The sequence below is a fragment of the Ursus americanus genome, chromosome 27, assembly GCF_024610735.1.
Source record: "Ursus americanus isolate L20-20 chromosome 27, mUrsAme1.1.p, whole genome shotgun sequence".
NCBI classification, from domain to species: Eukaryota; Metazoa; Chordata; class Mammalia; order Carnivora; family Ursidae; genus Ursus; species Ursus americanus.
Window position 1 is genome coordinate 40058140 of NC_142153.1, and position 18815 is coordinate 40076954.

Sequence of the window (18815 nt, forward strand, 5' to 3'; positions counted from 1 at the left end):
TAAAACATGATGAAACAAAAATGGTATGCATGCTTAAATCTTTCTGTAAGTTCACTTCCTCTTGATATCATAAATAGGGCAACACTGAAGTCTAACACACTGGGTGTCCTGAGAGGCAGGCCCTCTGTTGAGCACAGAGAGGCTTAAGGGGCAGTAGAAATGCTGAACTAAAGAGCGTCCCCCCCCCCAAACATTGAGATGTGGCTCACACCCCATTAAATTCACCATTTTGAAGTGTATGATTCAGTGGTTTTTTAATATATTCAGGCTGTGCAACCATTACCTCTAATTCCAGGATATTTTTGTCATTTTAAAAAGAAGCCCTGTGCCCATTAGCAGTCAATCCCCATTCTTTCTCCACCCCAGCCCTTGGCAACCACAATCTCCGTTCTGTCTCTGTGGATTTGCCTGTTACGGACATTTCATATGAATGGAATCATGTAACATGTGGCCTTTTGTGCTTGGCTTCTTATATTCAGCATAATTCAAGGGTCATCCATGTTGTGGTATGTAATTAATACTCTATTTCTTTTTTTGGCTGAGTAGTATTCCATTGCATGAATACACTGCATTTTGTTTATTCTTTTGTCAGTTGATGGATAATTTGGTTGTTTGCATTTTAAAGAATGCCTTTTGAGTTTTCGTTGAATATCTTCAGTAGTATTATCAAAAGATTCCTAATCTCTTCCTACCACCCATCTGATATATATTCCTATTCCGTATATTCCTGGTCTCTTCTGTGTCCTGCACTTTACTGTTGGCTTTTGTTTCCAGCAAAGTTCATAGAGTCCATGGGGAGGACATTCAGAGGTACTTTGGTGATTAGACTATCAAACTCTTAAAGTGCCCATTCCATTAGAAAACAGAAAGAATACATTTTCAGATTTAATTAAGTTGATATGATGACTGAGTGCAACTGAAATGACCTATTTTTCTGACCTCTGTCTCTTTACAAACTTTCAGTTCCTCATGTAAATCTTGGGAAATATGTTGATGACTTCCTTTGGAAGGGCTGCAAATTTCTCTTATAACACGGAGTCATATATGTTAGTCAACATCAGCTGTGGGATCGTGGTAATCCTGAAGAATATATAGTCTCCTCAACAGCTTGGCAAAGAACCTTGGGATAAAATACTGCGAAGGGCATTTTTCTGAATGATGGATATGCACATCCAGAGTTACTTTCTGAATACTCTTGTAAATACTGCATTATCCTGGGGCACCTTCCCCCGACCTATGACTATGGGACAATTCCTTGACCTTTGCTGTAGATAAACTTTCAGGCAGTTCTGTCTGATATAGTACTGGTGTGTCTTTTATCCAGGGAGCAGTGTCCCTGTTCTTTGTATTTTAGGGTACTCTGAGGGCTAGCCTTTACTCTCTGCTTCTTGCACAGATTGAACTAGAAAGGCTACCAGGAACCACTCTGCAGAGGTAAAGGTTGATCTTTTTGCTCAAAAAAGGTGATGCTGCAAAAATTATCTGGCTACTGGGCTAATTATTGTTTATCTGATAGAGGAATTGCTCTCTATTGAAGGGTCAGGTCTACTTACTGTTATTGACAGGCAAAATTGCTTTTTATCAGACTCCTGTCTAAAGAGCCAGCATCGATGAAGCTTATCAGCTGCCTTGCACTAATGGAGTGGCTTTCTTCCATCATGGTCTGAACTATTTTGTTTTTCTTGTACAATTAGAGTACTCTGTCTGACTTTATAAGCATTTTAGGTCACTATCTTCAAATTGCTCTCAGTAAGATTTTAAGATATGCTGCCTAAGGCAGGGAATGTGTCTTAGTTTGACTAAGCAGTTGACGAAACCATCCACTTTTATTTCATACATATTTGGGAGATAGATGATGTTTATTTTCTAAAGGAATTAAAGTCATTAAGCTCTGCTGGGTTGGAATGCATTAAAAACAAACAACCAAATGAAAAAAACTTTGAAGGTCGTATTTGTAGCTCTGTGATAGTTTGTATTTTTCTGAGTCAACATGAGCTGCTTTGACAGTAGGATTATAGAACTAGAAATGGTTCCTTTGAGTACACTAAACCGGTTTTTGGCCTTGGCTATATATTAGAATCACCCAGACTTTAAAAAAATGACAGCTGGTATCTCACTGTCCTTTGCAGCTACTTCCTTTTTCTTCTTTGCTGGCATCCAAGATGTTGAAGTGAGGATGTGGTGGCTGGACTGGTATAACATTTTGAATTTTCCAGCGTCTTCTAGTGGAAGCAGTGATCCACTCTGCTAACGAGACAGGAGCCAGAAATCTGAATGTCCTGTTGATGCAAGATATTAAAGGACAACTGAACAGATTCCCACTGCCCGTCTGGGTGGTGGGTTGACAACTGCAGTCAAGGAAGGCAAACCGGAGGTCAGAGCAAAGGGGCATCCGTTAGTGAGACTCGGCAATTACAGCCGTACTAGAGAAAGTGCTGTGTGTTCCTTTATTTTGAAGATAAAGAAGGAGTCGGAGTAAACATTAAACAAAGGGAAAATGAAAGGTTCTTGTCTTACAGAACCCCCTAGGAGGGAGCAGGCAGATCATGGCCCAGGAATACCTCCTGTTGCCTGCGTCGTGTCATTTCTCAGCGTGTTTGCACAAAGTGCTTTCTGAAAGCGATTTGCTCCTCCTTGAGAAATACACTTGCCTAGGCTTCTCCCCCAGGGATTCTTATCTAACTGGCCCGGGGTGGAACTGGGCATCAGTGGTTTTTAAACGCCCTCCAGGTGATTATAACATGCAACTAGAATTGAGAATCTCTTTTAAATGGAGTAGTCTTCCACTTGTTACCAAACTCCAGTCTCGGCTAGATGTTCTATAATCATTATATTCTAAGTCTTTGAAAACTGTTTATCACTGTTGGAGAGAGATAGTAACTATTGAGAAGAATATTGATTAATCCAGACACCTCATTCTTCTAGCATGTTTATTGTAATGAATGAAGGGTGTTTATCACTGGTGATCCTGAGAGATGCATGTAACCCGAGGTTTCCCAGCCTTGGTGAAAATGCCTTTTTGGCCCATATAGTTCTTTGTTGTGGGGGTGGTTCTATTTATTGTAGAATATTAGCATCACTGGCCTCACCCACTGGATGCCAGTACCACCCCCGTAGTTGTGACAACCAAAAACATTCCCCAGATATTGCCAGATGTCCTCTGGAGGACATCATTGTCCCTGATTAAAAACCATTACTTGAATTCCATGAAAAGATTGGAGATGCTTACATTAGGATTAGATTGAGATGGAGAGGATAGACAACCCACAGAATAATGATTACTTCCCAAGGCATACAGGGTTTTTTCTTTCTTCTATGAAAGAAGTCAAGAACAGGCAGTCTAAGACTGGTAGGAGGGCTTTGCCCACCACAGGGACCCAGGCTCCTTCCAGCTCACTGCTCTGCCATCCTAGGAATATTGCAGAGTCCTCGTGGTTCAGGGTGTAGTCTAGAATGCTGTTCATCATATCCTAATTCCAGGAAGCAGAATGAAGGCAAGGAAAGATGGTGGCAAAGGTTATGCATTGACTATTTTCTAAAGAACTACCTGGAAGCTACTTCATGACATTTCTGCTTATATTTTTTCCGTCAGGTATAATTATTCTGGGAAGCCTTAGGTTCAGTGAAAACTGGAGGATTCTATTACTAAGGAGAAAAGAAACCTAGATACAGAATGGGCACATAGCCATTTTTGCCACAGTACTACGTGTTGTGTAGTTACAGCAAGGCAGGATGGCGGTACTTCCCACAGAAACATTGGGCAAATACTATTTTCCTGGACTGGACATTTGCCAGAGTTAAAGAGATGCCAAGAAAATGCCCAAGAAGGGGAAACTTCTTTGTTTTTAAGCTACCATTTGTTGAATATCCAATATGCATTAAGTACAGTGAAGTGTCAGGTTCTTGCCATCTGATCATTATAACAACTATGTGAATTAAGTATTACTACTCTCATTGTAGTCGAAGAGGGTAAAGTGACTTGCCCTGGATCACTTAGCTAGTAAGGAACAGCTGGGATTTGAACTCAGGTCTGTCTGACTTGAAATCCCACATGTAAAGGTGGGTAACCGGGTAGCCAGGTGGGCAGAAAAGAACATGACACACGGCCCCAACCTTGTGGGATTTCCTGCACGTGTGGCGACCAGTCTCTACTGTCTAGGAGCCTTTGCAGGCACTAATCCTTGCATGGAGAACGGTACTGCCTGAAGTCCCATCATTTGTTAGTGAAACAGGGATAGGCTGCCGGAGAAACAAGCCGTAATAAAGAAAATCGGGGCAGCCTGTCACTGCTATAATTTCATTTGCTTCCAGTCCAGTCTTTATTAGATTTTTTCAGTTCTGGATTTGTTTATTTCTGACCCCTTACTTAAAGAGTGACATGGAGAATCTAAAAATAGAGAGGAAATGCTAATAATGAATAAAAGGTTTAAAATTAAAAAGATTAAGTATTATTTCGCTTGGAGAAATGAAGGAAACCTTTTATCGAGTGTGTACTGAGATTGATGTGTTTTCTGTTTTACTAGGATAAAGCAAGAGGGAATGACCATAATGAATAAGTTAATTTACGAGGTCATAAGGAATAGTGGAATGGGTTACTGAGGGAGTTTTCTAAATAGTTTTTCTTCAGATATTAAGGGGTTGGATTTCATCTCTGAATTAGTTTAGGTGCATTTGCATGTGAAGATTAATATACTAAAAATATTAAAATACCTAAAATTGCATGCTTCTGTGTAGGAGAATTTAAATTATGTGAATGTTTGGTGCTTTTAACAGTGATTCTGAAGATGTATTGTGAATCATGAGCAGTAAAATTGGATTATATTATAGAGGAACATGGAAGAAGAAATCAAGCGTAGCTTCAGACAAACTGCTACACCATGTCAGAAATCAGTAAGCACATATAAACTGTGAAGGAAAGGTTAGCGTGGGTGGGCAAGGAGATGAGAAATCATGAAGTATAAAACAAAGAGAAGCCTGGCAAATTTTTATGAGAAGAATAAATGAATATAAATTCAGTTTAAAAAAAACTCATTAAAATGCAAGGCTGCTTATGGAAAACGTTCAAAAAGATCTTTCAGTTTTATAAAAAGTAAAAGTACATTGACTTCAGCATTTAATTTCTTCTGTTGGTGTCTGAGAAATAGCAGAGGGCACAGAGGTGGAAGTTAAACATATCGGAGAAAACAAAGTGTCTTCATTTAGGAGGAAAGGTAAGTATTGGAGGCAATGGAAAATTTGATCTAAGAAGGGGAAATTTGGGGATAAAGAAGTTTATGATCTCTCTGAAATTAAAGAATTCATGATGCGCTTATAATTGGAGTGACACTGGCTATGTGGGTAAGGTGTATCTGCTTCGCGAATGACCGTGAGGACCGTGAGTCCGTTTGCGGGAAGCACTCAGCCCAGGGTCTGCAGATCCCTAATTGTTAGCTACCGCTGTCGTTGTCGTTACCATCGTCAGACCGAGGACTGCAAATACATGTCATTCCATCGTGAACACTGATCAGTTGCTTGTGGCCCACTAGGGCGCAGCATTTTATTTGGGGGTTTGTGGAGGCCTCTCTCCAGTCTGAATTCTGAACCACAAGAGGGCTAAGGAATAAGGCAAATGAAGGCCAAAAATTTTGCTCTTATTACTGATAGATGATGGAGAATGTAGTTTATATATGCAAGCGGTGACTCTCTAAAACTGAGTCTCAGAATCAGACATTCTTTCCTACCTGGCTTTGTCCCTGATCCTCCCTCCCTCCCATCTTTCTGGCAGATGCAGAGTTCACGTCCTTGGAGGCAGAGAACACGTGCTCTGAAGAGGAGAACTGAGGGCTGTGCTTCACATGCCCGGTTCTTCCTCCTCTGTGGTCAGGTTAAAGACCTGTTCCTTCTCTAGGGCCTAGAGGAGAGGATGGGAGAGAGCTGGAGAGAGGCCAGGGATGGAGCCCTTTATACTTAGAACGAAACATCAAGAGGCGGTGGTGGGGTGGATGGGTAGTGCTCTTTTCTTTAAAGCAAACAGGCAGAATTACGGTGCTGGGTCTCTACTCAACAGAGAAGAATTTTACGCTTCACGAGGTTCACTGAAGGAATGATAGTGAAGAGCGTAGAAGTGTGCTGGTAATTTTTAAAAACTGGCTTTTTCGGGGAGGGGTAAGAAACCCTGACTTGTGGCATTTGCTGGCTTCTGTGGTGTTAATACTAAGCTGCAGGATGACCTCTCTGAATGGGAAGTTGGGAAGAGAGTTGCTCAGCACACCCTGGACATAGTGTCTCCACCGTGCTGATACAGTAGACGCCGACACCCGTGAACATAGATAATAGCAACATAAAATTATTAGGAAATGACGGGTTTTAAGTACTTTCACCTTTTAAAAAGTACAGTTTAATCGCAAGTTTGTATCATTTTAATAATGATAGGTTTTAATTCCTGAGGAGTTAACAGCCAGCTCTCATGAGCCGACACAAGCCTTGTGAGCTGGCTCCAGCACAGTGCTGCGTAGTGGCCACACATGCTCTGTCTTTTGAAGACCCTGCGCTAGACAGAAATGCAATTCTCCTAGAGGCAGGTGAGGGTCAGTAACATAAAAAGTCATCCTACAGCAAGCAGTCCAGCATCTAAAGTAGTCTCTACCAACAGACAGGGGCTCGAGTCGGATAGGCCTGGATTTTGCAGGCTCAGCTTGCCCTTGGCTCCCTTCCCTACGGTGGTGTGGCCTTGGTGAGTCATGTACACTCTGAGCCTAGTTTTAACTGTGACATGGAGAAAGTAGTTCCTATTTCGTGAGGCTGTTGTTATAATTAAATGAGATAATGCATCAGCACACTTCTGGAGACAGACATGCTAGGTTCCCAATGAAGAGCTAACAATATAACCGTGAGCAGGAGAAGGCAACAGAACTCTCAGATCCTGACCCGAATAGGGTTAATGGATTACATGAGGCAACACAATCTCTTATGTCAGAAACACTTCAAAGTGTAGAAGAAAGTCATTACGACATTTTCAGTACAGAACATAAAACTAGGCAACTAAAGATGATATTCAGTAAACATTCTGAATGAACATGCTTCAGGCAAGAATTGAGAATGGAATATAACAGCAGTGGTGCTATACATTGGTCTATAAATAAATACTTTATGGTGATATTAATAGCTAATATAAAAATATGAGGAATAGTAGTAGAAATGAGGTGCAGGTAGCAGAGAGAAAAACTTTGGCCTCCTTGAGGTTAACTGAAGGACACCAGCTAGCCAGTGGTGACATAGCTTTGCTTGCTTTTGTGACATGTAATTTCCATAGACTTCTGGGAACCAGAAAATGAATATATGGTAACACGTTATTTTAGGAAAATTTAAAGATATAAACCAGATGAAGAAAATAGAAGCCACATTGCAAACACATGACAATACTTGATATCTTCCAGGTTATTTTCTGTATATATAGCATGAATTTTGTATGTGTGTTTATGTAAGTTCGGGATACCTCAGGCTGCTCTGGTCCCGAACTTTTTTTTTTTTTAATTTTTTATTATGTTATGTTAGTCACCATACAGTACATCCTTTGTTTTTGATGTAGTGTTTCATGATTCATTGTTTGCTTATAACACCCAGTGCACCATGCAATCCTCTCCTTAATACCCATCACCGGGCTAACCCAGTCCCCTACCCCCCTCCCCTCTGAAGCCCTCAGTTTGTTTCCCAGAGTCCATAGTCTCTCATGCTTCATTCCCCCTTCTGTTTACCCCCTCCTTCATTCTTCCCTTCCTTCTACTGATCTCCCTGCTATTTCTTATGTTCCATAAATGAGTGAAACCATATGATAATTGTCTTTCTCTGCTTGACTTATTTCGCTTAACACAATCTCCTCCAGTTTCGTCCATGTTGCTGTAAATGTTGGGTAATCGTTCTTTCTGAAGGCTGAGTAATATTCCATTGTATATATTGGCCCCAAACTTTCTAACTGGCGTGACTCAAATATAGTGTATAGGTGTGTGGAGATAAAGGTTTCCTCAGCCCTCCAGGTGGTTGTGTAGGGCCTGGGATGGCCAATGACCTTGGCATTCTGTTCACATATTATCATTTGCCATGTGTGCCACAAATGGAAAAAGCTCAGGAAGCATGCCTTAGTCTTTCTGTGGAATCAGCTGCCTTCTATACACTAGAAAAGTGGAAAACCAGTTTAAAAGCCCCATTAGAGGAGAGAGCCTCTGACTACTCAGTCATGACTGGAAATACTTCTCCAGTTTGTGCTACAGCTCCCTGGCACTTCCTGCTTAGTACCATTAAACACACTCCGTGAGAAGATAGCCCTGAACCTTGTTGTTCTCCTCAGACATAAAAACTAAAATAAGAGAGTTTCCTTGGTTCATAATATTGGCAAAGATTAAAAATTTGACACCCAGGGTTGGCACGGATGTAGGAAAACAGACGACCTCATGTCCTGCTGGGAAGAGTACGAATTCTTGCCTTTCTGTAGCACCGTTTTATAATATGGAAAGCAGGTCACAAAATGTGCCTTCTTTCTGATACAATTATTATTCATAAGAATTTATTTTAAGGAAGTAATCATGAACATGGGAAAAGATTTTTCCAAGACTGTTTCTTGCAATTTTATTTAAAATAGAGAGAAATCTCAAAATAATGGAATACCTAACAATTAGGGCTTAGTGAAAAAAAAAAAAGTCGCCAGTCTGCACAACAGAGTGCCATTTAACAGTGCTGTTGCATCAGAGTATTTAATAATATTGGAAGATGGTATACATTGAAAAGGCTCTAAGGCCTTTTATAGCATAAATCCAGTCTCATAAAACAAACGAAAAATTTGTTTGAAGAGAAGCCTGTAAATGCTCACCAAATGTTAATTGTGATTGACTTTGAATGTTGTGCTTTGTATATTTTCCCATTTTCTTCAGTGAATATATGTTACTTTAGAGAAAGTAAAAATGGGTTCAGCCAGAGAAAATAAAACCTGCCCAGCCATTTATCAGGTTGGAATAAGAGATACTAAAGCCAGCTACAAAGTTAACAGGAAACAGTATTTTTTTTTTCCAGTATACATAGCAGCTATAAAATGTCATTCTTTGAATGAGTGCTGCTTTCTTATTCACTGAGAAACTTTGCTCTCTAAAATCTTAGATTTTGCCACTTGAAATTATTTTGGTAAAGGTGACACATCCTCTTCTTGCCTAGAGGGTTTCAGTCACTTTGACACAGAGAAGGACTCTTGTTTATGAGTCGATGTAGAGCTACAGATAAGGGGTTTTCTGGACTAACCATTCCATGTTTATTATAACTTTGTAGTTTCCGGGAAAGTGAGACCCTGGGTCTATGTGTAATGATGATTTACATAGCTCTGCTTTGAACCTGTCAACATACTGCTTCATTTAAATTTCATCTACACTCCACACTTCCCCAGAATCCCATAGAAGCTATCTTTTTTTTGGTTTGGGGAGACACACCATGTTTCTTCATGCTTATTGAAGTGAGTCAATAAACCCGATTTTGTTGGACTTCAGTGACCTTCGTGGCCTTAAATTGATTAGGCTGAGACACTTATAATCAGGAGAAAAGTAAGGCTACTTTAAAATTTTTTACGTATATTTTACAAACATGCACACATATCATCTCCTTAAATACTGCATAGCTAAAGGATCAACCAACAGTGGTGTTAAGGGATAAAAATAATAGTTAATATTTATTAAACTCTCACTGTGGTTTGGGAACTATTCCAAATATTTTAAAGGTGTCATCTCATTTAATCTTCATGGCAATCCTATGAGGAAAAATACGGTTACTCTTCTTTCTACAGATGAGGACACTTGAGTTTTAGAAAGCTTAAATAATTTTTTCAGGGTGACAAAGTAAGTATTGGAAGCAGGATTTGAACACAGGCCACCTGGTGTCCGAGCTTGCCTGCTTAACTACTCTGCTAGACTTAGCTGGGAAACCGCTTTAGCGTAGCCTGCTGAAGTCACTGTGGCTGTATTTCTTTTCAGATGTTGTAACTGAAGTCCCTTTAAGTGAAAACATCATTCCTAGCCTAGCACAAAATAGCCTGTAGCAACTTTGAAAACATTATTTTTAAGTTTTAAATTTTTAGAAAACATGTTTATGTATATGGTATTCTAATCTGTTATTGCTAATTTTATTTATTTAATTTTATTTATTTTTAAGAGAGACTGTGTGTGTGAGAGAGAGGGAGGGAGTGTGGGAGGGGCAGAGGGAGAGGGAGAGAGAAAATCTCAAGCAGACTCTGCACTGAGCATGGAGCCGGACACGGTGCTCGATCTCATGACTCTGAGATCATGACCTGAGCCAAAATCAAGAGTTGGGAAGCTTAGCCACCAGGCACCCCTGTAATTGCTGATTTTAGTATAAAACCTATTTTAAACCATTTACCATATTGTACACCTGAGACTAGGATTTATTCAACTTTTGACTCTCCTAAGACATACCAGAATGTGCACATCCAAGACAGCTCTAAAATAGTAATTAAAAAAAAATGTGTAAGGTGTATGTAGTGAAATAAGATTAATATTTGGGTGTGTGTGTGTAAATAACTTCGAAGTCAATTCTAATAGAATTCCAAAGTTGTTTTGGACAATTGACAGTAAAAGGCAATGAATGTATATATTTCTAAGGTGATTGTTTTTAAGACTAATTTTATAGCATTTCAGGTGAGTTTGAGATGATGAGAAGACTTCAAAAATACAAACCTGCTCTGAGTCTTTATCAATGTAGCCGAGTGTTCAAAACTGAAGAGAGGTGAGGTGATAACTCTGGCAAGAGATGGCTGTCTTCGTGTGACCTTTTTCTTGGCTCTGGGATCAGAGATACTGGAGGTATCTCTTCCATAGCTGGAAAAGAGCCAAATTCTTATTAGTGGCTTCCTCTTAATATTGGAGTTTACATTATCATTTTGGAAAAACACATATTATACCTGTGCACTTTGGATCAAGAGAATGTTCACAAATATCGGTCCTCCAGATTCTTGAACCAGACTCAGCACCAGCAAGGCCATGTGCTCCTCTGGATGAAGAAAGCCGAGTGAGAGCTGACTAGCCCTGAAGAGCTGGCTCCCACAGGACTAGGAAGCCTGTGCCATCAAGGTGGTACGAGGAGGCCTCTAGCATTTGCATGTACAGTTGACCGTTGAAAAACATAGGGCTGGGATGCTAATCCCTCATGCAGTCAAAAGTCTGCATATAACTTTTAACTCCCCTAACACTTAACTAATACTAGCCTACTGTTGACTGGCAGCTTTACCGATAGCACATACAGTCAATCAGCACCTGTTTTATATGTGATATGTATTATGTGCTGTATTCTTACAATAAGCTAGAGAAAAGAAAATGTTAAGAAAATCATAAGGGGGGGTGCCTGGGTGGCGCAGTCATTAAGCGTCTGCCTTCAGCTCAGGGCGTGATCCCGGCGTTCCGGGATCGAGTCCCACGTCGGGCTCCTCCGCTGGGAGCCTGCTTCTTCCTCTCCCACCCCCCTGCTGTGTTCCCTCTCTCGCTGGCTGTCTCTCTGTCACATAAATAAATAAAATCTTTAAAAAAAATCATAAGGGAAAGAAAATACATTTATAGGACTGTACTGTATCAAAAAAATCTGCATATAATTGGACCCACACAATTCAAACCCATGTTGTTCAGGGGTCAACTATATGTTTTGAGCTTTTGTTGAGAATGAAAGTCATTTCCCACATCGTCTTTTGGTATCAAGTGAAGGTGAATTTTACACATTCAATAATCATCTTCAAATGCCTGTTATGTGCAAAGCACTGTGAGGAGGGTTTGGTATATATAAAGTTGAATTGGTTGTGGGTCCTTGGATTTATTCACCTGCTGTCGGGGTGTTAGTAGTCCAGATAGGAGCCCCATGTGGGTATAAATTGCTAAATAGGAAGCAAGATATTAAGATCAGGAGTGGAGTGCAAATTGCTAGAGAAGTGGGTAGGAGCAAATACTTTGTCTTGTAGAAGAGGGGAATCAGAGAACCCTGAGAGAGGAATCCTATAAACTGAGTGTTTAGGAACAAATAGGATTTCAGCAGATAAAGGGGAGAGGTTGTATGCACGAGGGAGAAGAAAGAGAGAGCAAAGGCTGGGGGTCAGGAAAGAGCTGAGTGTGTGTTGGGGTATTGCATGCAGTTTGGTTTGGCAGGAAAACGGTATCCAAGAGGGATAGAAGGCAGTGAGGCTGCAAAGATGCTCTGGCATTGGCCATGCTTGTATCTTGCAAAGGCCTGAGACAAGACAAACATTAACTCCTATTGAATTTTAGGGTAGCAGGAAAGTGGTCAAGAGCATGAACTTTAGAATCAGGCAGCCCTAGGTTATCATTTTGGCTGTAGTACTTAAAAGCAATGAGACTTCTTATAGATTTCTTAATCCGCCTGAACACCTTCTTCCTCTGTAATGTGGGGATAATTACAACACCTGTTATGAGAATTAAATGAGAGAAAGTATCTAGACAGGTAGCTGGTACTGAATGAGAGGAATCTGTGTGAGTGTTAGCTGGTATTTCATAATAATTTCATGGATTCATTTAAGAAATTTAACTCTTCACTCGAATAGCATGTGTCTCTTCAGTACCATTGATGACTCATTTGTTCCAGGCATGAATCACTAAGAATATCAAAAGAACAGATTGTTCGAAATATTATTTGTACCTGTTTAGTTTTATAGGTGATATTGTATATTAATGTGGCTTCTTGTCTTAGTTTGGGCTGCTATAACAAAAATACCACAGGCTGGGGGGTTTAAATAACATTTATTTCTCACAGTTCTGGAGGCTGGGAAGTCCAAGATCAAGGGGCTGGATATTTGATGTCTGGTGGGGGCCCACTTTCTGGTTTATAGAGGGCCTCCTTCTCACTGTAACCTCACAAAATGGAAAGAGCTCTCTGGGGTCTTTTTTTTTTTTTTTTTTTTTTTTAAGATTTTATTTATTTGAGAAAGAGAGAGCACAAGCCAGGGGGAGAGCAGAGGGAGACTCCCCACTGAGCAGGAAGCCCTATTCGAGGCTCGATCCCAGGACCCGGAGAACATGACCTGAGCCTAAGGCAGACGCTTAACCGACTGAGCCACCCAGGCGCCCCCTGGGATCTGTTTTATAATAGCACTCGTCTCATTTTGAGGGCACCACCCACAAGGGCTAATAATCACCTTCCAAAGATTCCACCTCTAAATACCATTGCACTGGGGATTAGGCTTCAATGTATGAATTTGGGGGAACGAAACATTCCGTCCATAGTATTCGTTAATATTTACTGAGTGCCTGTCATGTTTAGTGCCAACCTTGGTTCAATAGGAGAATACAAGACAACCCCTGTCTTCCAGAGACTCATGATTTAGTTGAAGAGAAAAAGGTAGCATATCTTTCTTATAGACAATGCCACAATTTTGTCTTAGGCTCAGGTGTGTTATTTCTTAGAGAAGTGTTAGGCCCTGAAAGGATGGGCATAACATTTCTTAAGAGCACAGCACTCTTTGTGGAGATGTGACTCCTTAAAACAGCAATATAAAATAGTAGATAAATAGGTACTATTTTTTTATTTTTGTGAGCGAGAGAGAGAGCGAGCCCTGTGTATATTTGATTAGTACAAAATAGAGTTTAAAAGTTATCTCTGAAAACAGTATTTTCTAAATATTCGATCTTTTCTTTTTCTCTCTTTTTAAATATCAGGTATCAAATTGTAGTAGAAATAATTCAAGCAACTACAATTAGCAGCTTTCCCCAGCTGAAGAGGCACAAGGGTAAGAACCAATTTGTTTCCAGTTACGCATTCCGAAGGTTCCGGGTCTATCTTTAGTCTTCTTTCCTGTCAGAGTGTTGACAAGTATGAACATTCGTCTGGCTTTTATTTAAACATTTTCCATTTATTAAAATAATAGTATAACAGTAGCATTAGAGAAAGTAAATATAACTTCATGTTAACAAAACCCTTTGTATTTCTGTGTTTCTTTAAGCTTTATTCATCTGTAGTCATAATTTTTCAAAGACTGAAATCATTGGGTATAGAGTGCTTCTGTTTTTAAAGTAAGCATGATTTTAGTTTTTTCTCATTAAAATTTAATCTTAATATTCATTAATATTTCTAATTTGAAATATAATCTTGATAGTTATTTAAATGACTCCAGTGAGTTGATGTTTCATACTTTCTTTAGTCTTTTCCTTTAGTTAAGATTTATATTGTGAATAGCTTCTTTCCTCCTTCTACATTAAAAAAAAAAGTTCTATTTTTCCCCCATTTGTTTCTTTTCAAATGAGATTTTTACCCAGGCATGATAATGAGGAATAATTAAAGGGTAAAGCTCTCAACTCCCTTATAGTTGGCCTGGGGCTAGCATAACCCCTTTCACATGTGAAGTTGAGGGTCATGTCACCGTCTAGAGTGCAAGTCTTGATTCGTGGCTGAAAGGCAGCAAACACCACCCCTACCTTGTAGGCTGGCCTTTCTGTGAAAATTTCCAGGACCACTCACGTCTCATCAGGGAGCAGAGTGTTAAAAAAGGAAGAGTTGGGTCAGAGCCTTAAAATGTGCTCCCAGGTTTCTAATCGGCGCAGAGGCAACAGGAAGCTTGGCCTGGGGACTATCCCTTGCGTCTGAGCCACTGACTGAGGTAGGAGCCGGGTAAAAAGGAGATGAAGGTACAGGCTACGAAGAGGCACTAATTCTTAATCTCTGCCCAGGAAGGAAGATTGTACAAATTTGTTCATTCAAAAAATGTTTACTGAACACCAGTGAGGCGATGATGATACGGTAGTGGACAAAACAAAATCTCTGCGTTCATCAAGCCCCTAAATGAGACTGGGAGGCAATCAGACAATGAGCAAATTAAATAAACAGTATTTTATATGGTGATATGTGCCCTTGAGAAAAACAGAGCTGTGAGATGGGGTGTATAGAAGGGAATGCTGGTCCAGCTGCAGGGGGAGGAAGATTTGCATTCAGATAGGGTCATTGGGGAAGACCTCACCTACCTGGTGACCTGGGAGCAAAGACCTGGGGGCCTATGGGTGTCTGTGGAAGGACAGGTGCAAAACTCTGAGGCAGAAGCATGTGGGGCTTGCTCGAGTTGCCTGGGTGGCTGGAAAGGGGTGAATTGGAGGAGATCAGAGGTGGCACGGGACCCCATTCTAAAGGGCCTTTTTAGTACTGCTGGGACTTTGGCTTTTAGTCGGCATGAGGAAGGAAGTCTCTGGAGGCTTTTGAGCAAAGGAGGTGTGATCTGATTGATTCCTGCAAGACTGTGGGCTCGGTTCCTCTCTTTTTTTCTCCTATTGTTCCTGTAGAGAAGATGCTTCATTTCAGACAGATGTTTTTAAGAGGATACTAGAGAGGGAATTCTAGTTGCCACCATTATCTTTCCTCAGTGTTCCTCCTTGATATGTGAGAGATACCTTAGTGAGAGAGATACCTATCCTTATTTTGTGGTGTTGTATTACTTTACTAGGGCTGCCGTAACAAAGTAGAACAGACTGAGTGGCTTAGACAACAGAACTTTATTTTCTCACGGTTCTGGAGCCTAGAAGTCCAAGATCAAGGTGTCCAAGCAGTGGCAGGGTTGGTCCCTCCTGAGGACTGTGAGGGAACGGTCTGTTTCAGCCTCTCTCCTTGGCTTGTAGTTGGCCTTCTTTTCTCTCTGTCTTCACATTGTCTTCCCTCTGCCCAGGTCTTTATCTAAATATCCTGTTCTTGCAAGGACACCAGTCTTATTGGATGAGGGTCCACACTAATGGCCCCATTTTCACTTAATCACCACTGTAAAGACCCTGTTTCCAGTTACAGTCATTCTGAGGCCCTGGGGGTTAGGAATTCATGAATTTGAGGGTGGGAGCCCACACAATGTTATTAAACATTGTCAGTGACACTTCTTACTTTCATGCTTCCATTTGCCATTTGAGCTGCTTCAGCTGTCTGGAGTATCCTGACCTCCTTCTATCAAGCATTGGGGGAAAGGCAGACAAGCTGAGCTCACTTGGGGCCTTGGAGCTATTTTGCCTTGGGACAGAAAACAGAGGAGACCGGTTTACTTCTCTGAGGTCACTGGTTAACAGTGATTATCATCGTGGTGTAATACTCAGAGTGTAATACTCAAATGGATTTTCATTTTCTTGCTTTTTGCAAAGATAAACTGTCAAGATTAGTCTTTTATTATATATTTAGTATTTAACATGAACATTTAACACAAGTATGTAGGCACATTTTAGGTGTATATAAGGACAAATTAACTGTTGAGAATGTATTCTTATTTTGATGTATTCTGGTTGAATTTTGATTATAGCTTAAGTATTCAGTTTATTATATGTATTAGTTTCCTAAGGCTGCTATAGCAAAGTACCACAAACTGGGTGGCTTACATAAGAAAAATGTATTCTGTCACGGTTCTGGAGGCTAGAAGTCCCAAGCCAAGGTGTCAGCAGGGCCATGCTCTCTCTGAATGCTCTAGGGAAGAATCCCTTCCACACCGTTCTCTTAGCTCTCGGTGTTGCCAGCAGTCCTTTGGCTTGAACACATGTCACTCCAGTCCCTGCCTCTGTCATTACAGGCATTCTCCTTGTGTCGGTATCTCCTTTTTCTTATAAAGATACCAGTCATATTGGATTAAGGCCCACTTCAATTAAAATGAGCCCATCTAAACTTGAGTACATCTGCAAAGACCCTATTTCCAAATAAGGTCACATTCACAGGTACCAGCGCTTAGGACTTCAGATTATTTTTTTGGGAGATATAGTTCAACCCACAGCATTATAACTGATATGTTCAAGATAGCATTGTAGTGACTTTTTTTGTGAAAATGCTAGAAACATTTATTTTCAGTAAGCTCTCTGACCACATTAAGATGTGCTGCATTACTCTTCTTTTGAGTTAATTCTGGTCCCAGTAGTTAGCTTTTCTAAATTAGTCTCTTGGGGTACCTGTGTGGCTCAGTCGGTTGGGCATTTGACTCTTTTTTCTTTTTTTTTTAAAGATTTTATTTATTTATTTGACAGAGATAGAGACAGCCAGTGAGAGAGGGAACACAAGCAGGGGGAATGGGAGAGGAAGAAGCAGGCTCATAGCGGAGGAGCCTGATGTTGGGCTCGATCCCACAATGCCGGGATCACGCCCTGAGCCGAAGGCAGACGCTTAACTGCTGTGCCAACCAGGCGCCCCGGGCATTCAACTCTTGATTTCAGCTCAGGTGATGATGTCAGGGTCCTGAGTTCGAGCCCACACTGAGCAGGGAGTCTGATTGAGATTCTTTCTCTCCCTCTCCCTCTGCCCCACCCTTTCTTTCTGTCTCTCTCATTCTATCTCTCCAAGATAAATAAATAAATCTTAAAAAAAAATGAGTCTCTTTTAAGTCCATAATAGGGTTCAAAGTAAGAAATAAAAACTCAACAAAAAGTAAGATAGCTGAAACCATTAGTTGATTTCAGCCACAGTGTGTCTTCACGTCCAGAGCAAAGACAGGTTCCATGAAATCTGCACTCTGGCAAAATGTGTGGGTCTGTATAAGAGTGAAGGGAAGAATAGTAGGGGGAGGAGGGCAGTAAATTGGATTTCATCAGAAGTTAAAAACTTGTGTGTGTCACAAGAAAGTACAAAGACAACCCACAGAATGGGAGAATGTATTCGCAAATCATGTATCTGATTGTATCAGAATATATAAGGAGCTCCTACAACTCAGTAATCAAAAGACCATGTAATTGAAAAATGGGCCAAGGATTTGCATCGACATTTCCCTAAAGAACCTATACAAATGGCTAACAAGCACATGAAAATATGCCCTACATCATTCCATACTAGGGAAATGCAAATTAAAGCTAATATGAGTTACCAGTTTACACCACTAGAGTGGCTAAAATAAAAAAAAAACTGATAATATGTGTTGGTAAGGATGTGGAGAAATTGGAACTTGTATATGTTGCTGGAGGAGATAGAAAACAGTCTGGCAGTTCTCCAAAATGTTAAACATAGAATTACCACGAGACCTGGAGTTTCGACTCCTAAGTACATACCTAAGAGAAATGAAAACATACATCCACAAAAAAACCTGTGCTTGAATGTTTGTAGTAGCATTATTCTTAATAGCCACAAAGTAGAAACAACCTGAATGGCCATGAACAAAAGGTGGTATATCCATACAATGGAATATTATTCAGCAATAGTAAGGAATTGATTCATAAAATACATCAGTAAGTATTAATACATGCTATAGCATGGATGAACCTTGAAAACATGATAAGTAAAAGAAACCAGTTATAAAAGACCACATGTTGGGTGATTCCCTTTATATGAAATGCCCAGAATAGGCAGATCTGTACTGACAGAAAGTAGATTATTGGTTACCTGAGGCCGTCAGCATAGAGTGAGGTGAGGTGGCGTGGGAAATGAGTGCAGGCCTGAGTATGAGGGCTAGCGGGTACAAGTTTTCTTTTGGGGATGATGCAAATGTTCTTCTACATTTAGATTTTGTTAAGGTTGCACAACACTGAATATACTAAAAACCATTGAATTGCATGTGGTAAATGGATGAAATTTATGGTATGTGAATTATATCTCAGTAAAGCTGTTTAAAAAAAAGGAATGAGAAGGTAGAGACTAAAAATTCAGCTCGTGGCAAAACTAATTTCAGTGTGTGGCTGCCATACTGGACATTACAGGAAGTAATCCAGAATTTCTAGGAGTTTTTAGCATTTATTCATTAACTAAATGAAGCAGCATGTTCAAGTGTCCAGGCTGGTCTCTGGCAGGTAAATGCTTAGTAAAGTTGAACTCGAATAATAAGTAAAGTCTTATTTTATAAGAGCTCTTTGATCAAATGTATT

The 18815-nt window shown here is 40.3% G+C and overlaps 1 protein-coding gene across 3 annotated transcripts in view; it reads left to right on the forward strand.

The window, feature by feature from the left end:
• The window catches only part of SNX25 (sorting nexin 25), a 124356-nt gene that overhangs the window by 48062 nt on the left and 57479 nt on the right, over nt 1–18815 (forward strand). For 2 of the 3 annotated variants that reach the window (XM_045785788.2, XM_045785787.2), the window contains exon 6: nt 13683–13753. In XM_045785788.2, the coding sequence (XP_045641744.2) occupies nt 13683–13753 (71 nt within the window). Of the gene's footprint in view, nt 1–10949; nt 11043–13676; nt 13754–18815 lie in introns of all 3 variants that reach the window. The other variant, XM_045785789.2, reaches the window with a different exon arrangement.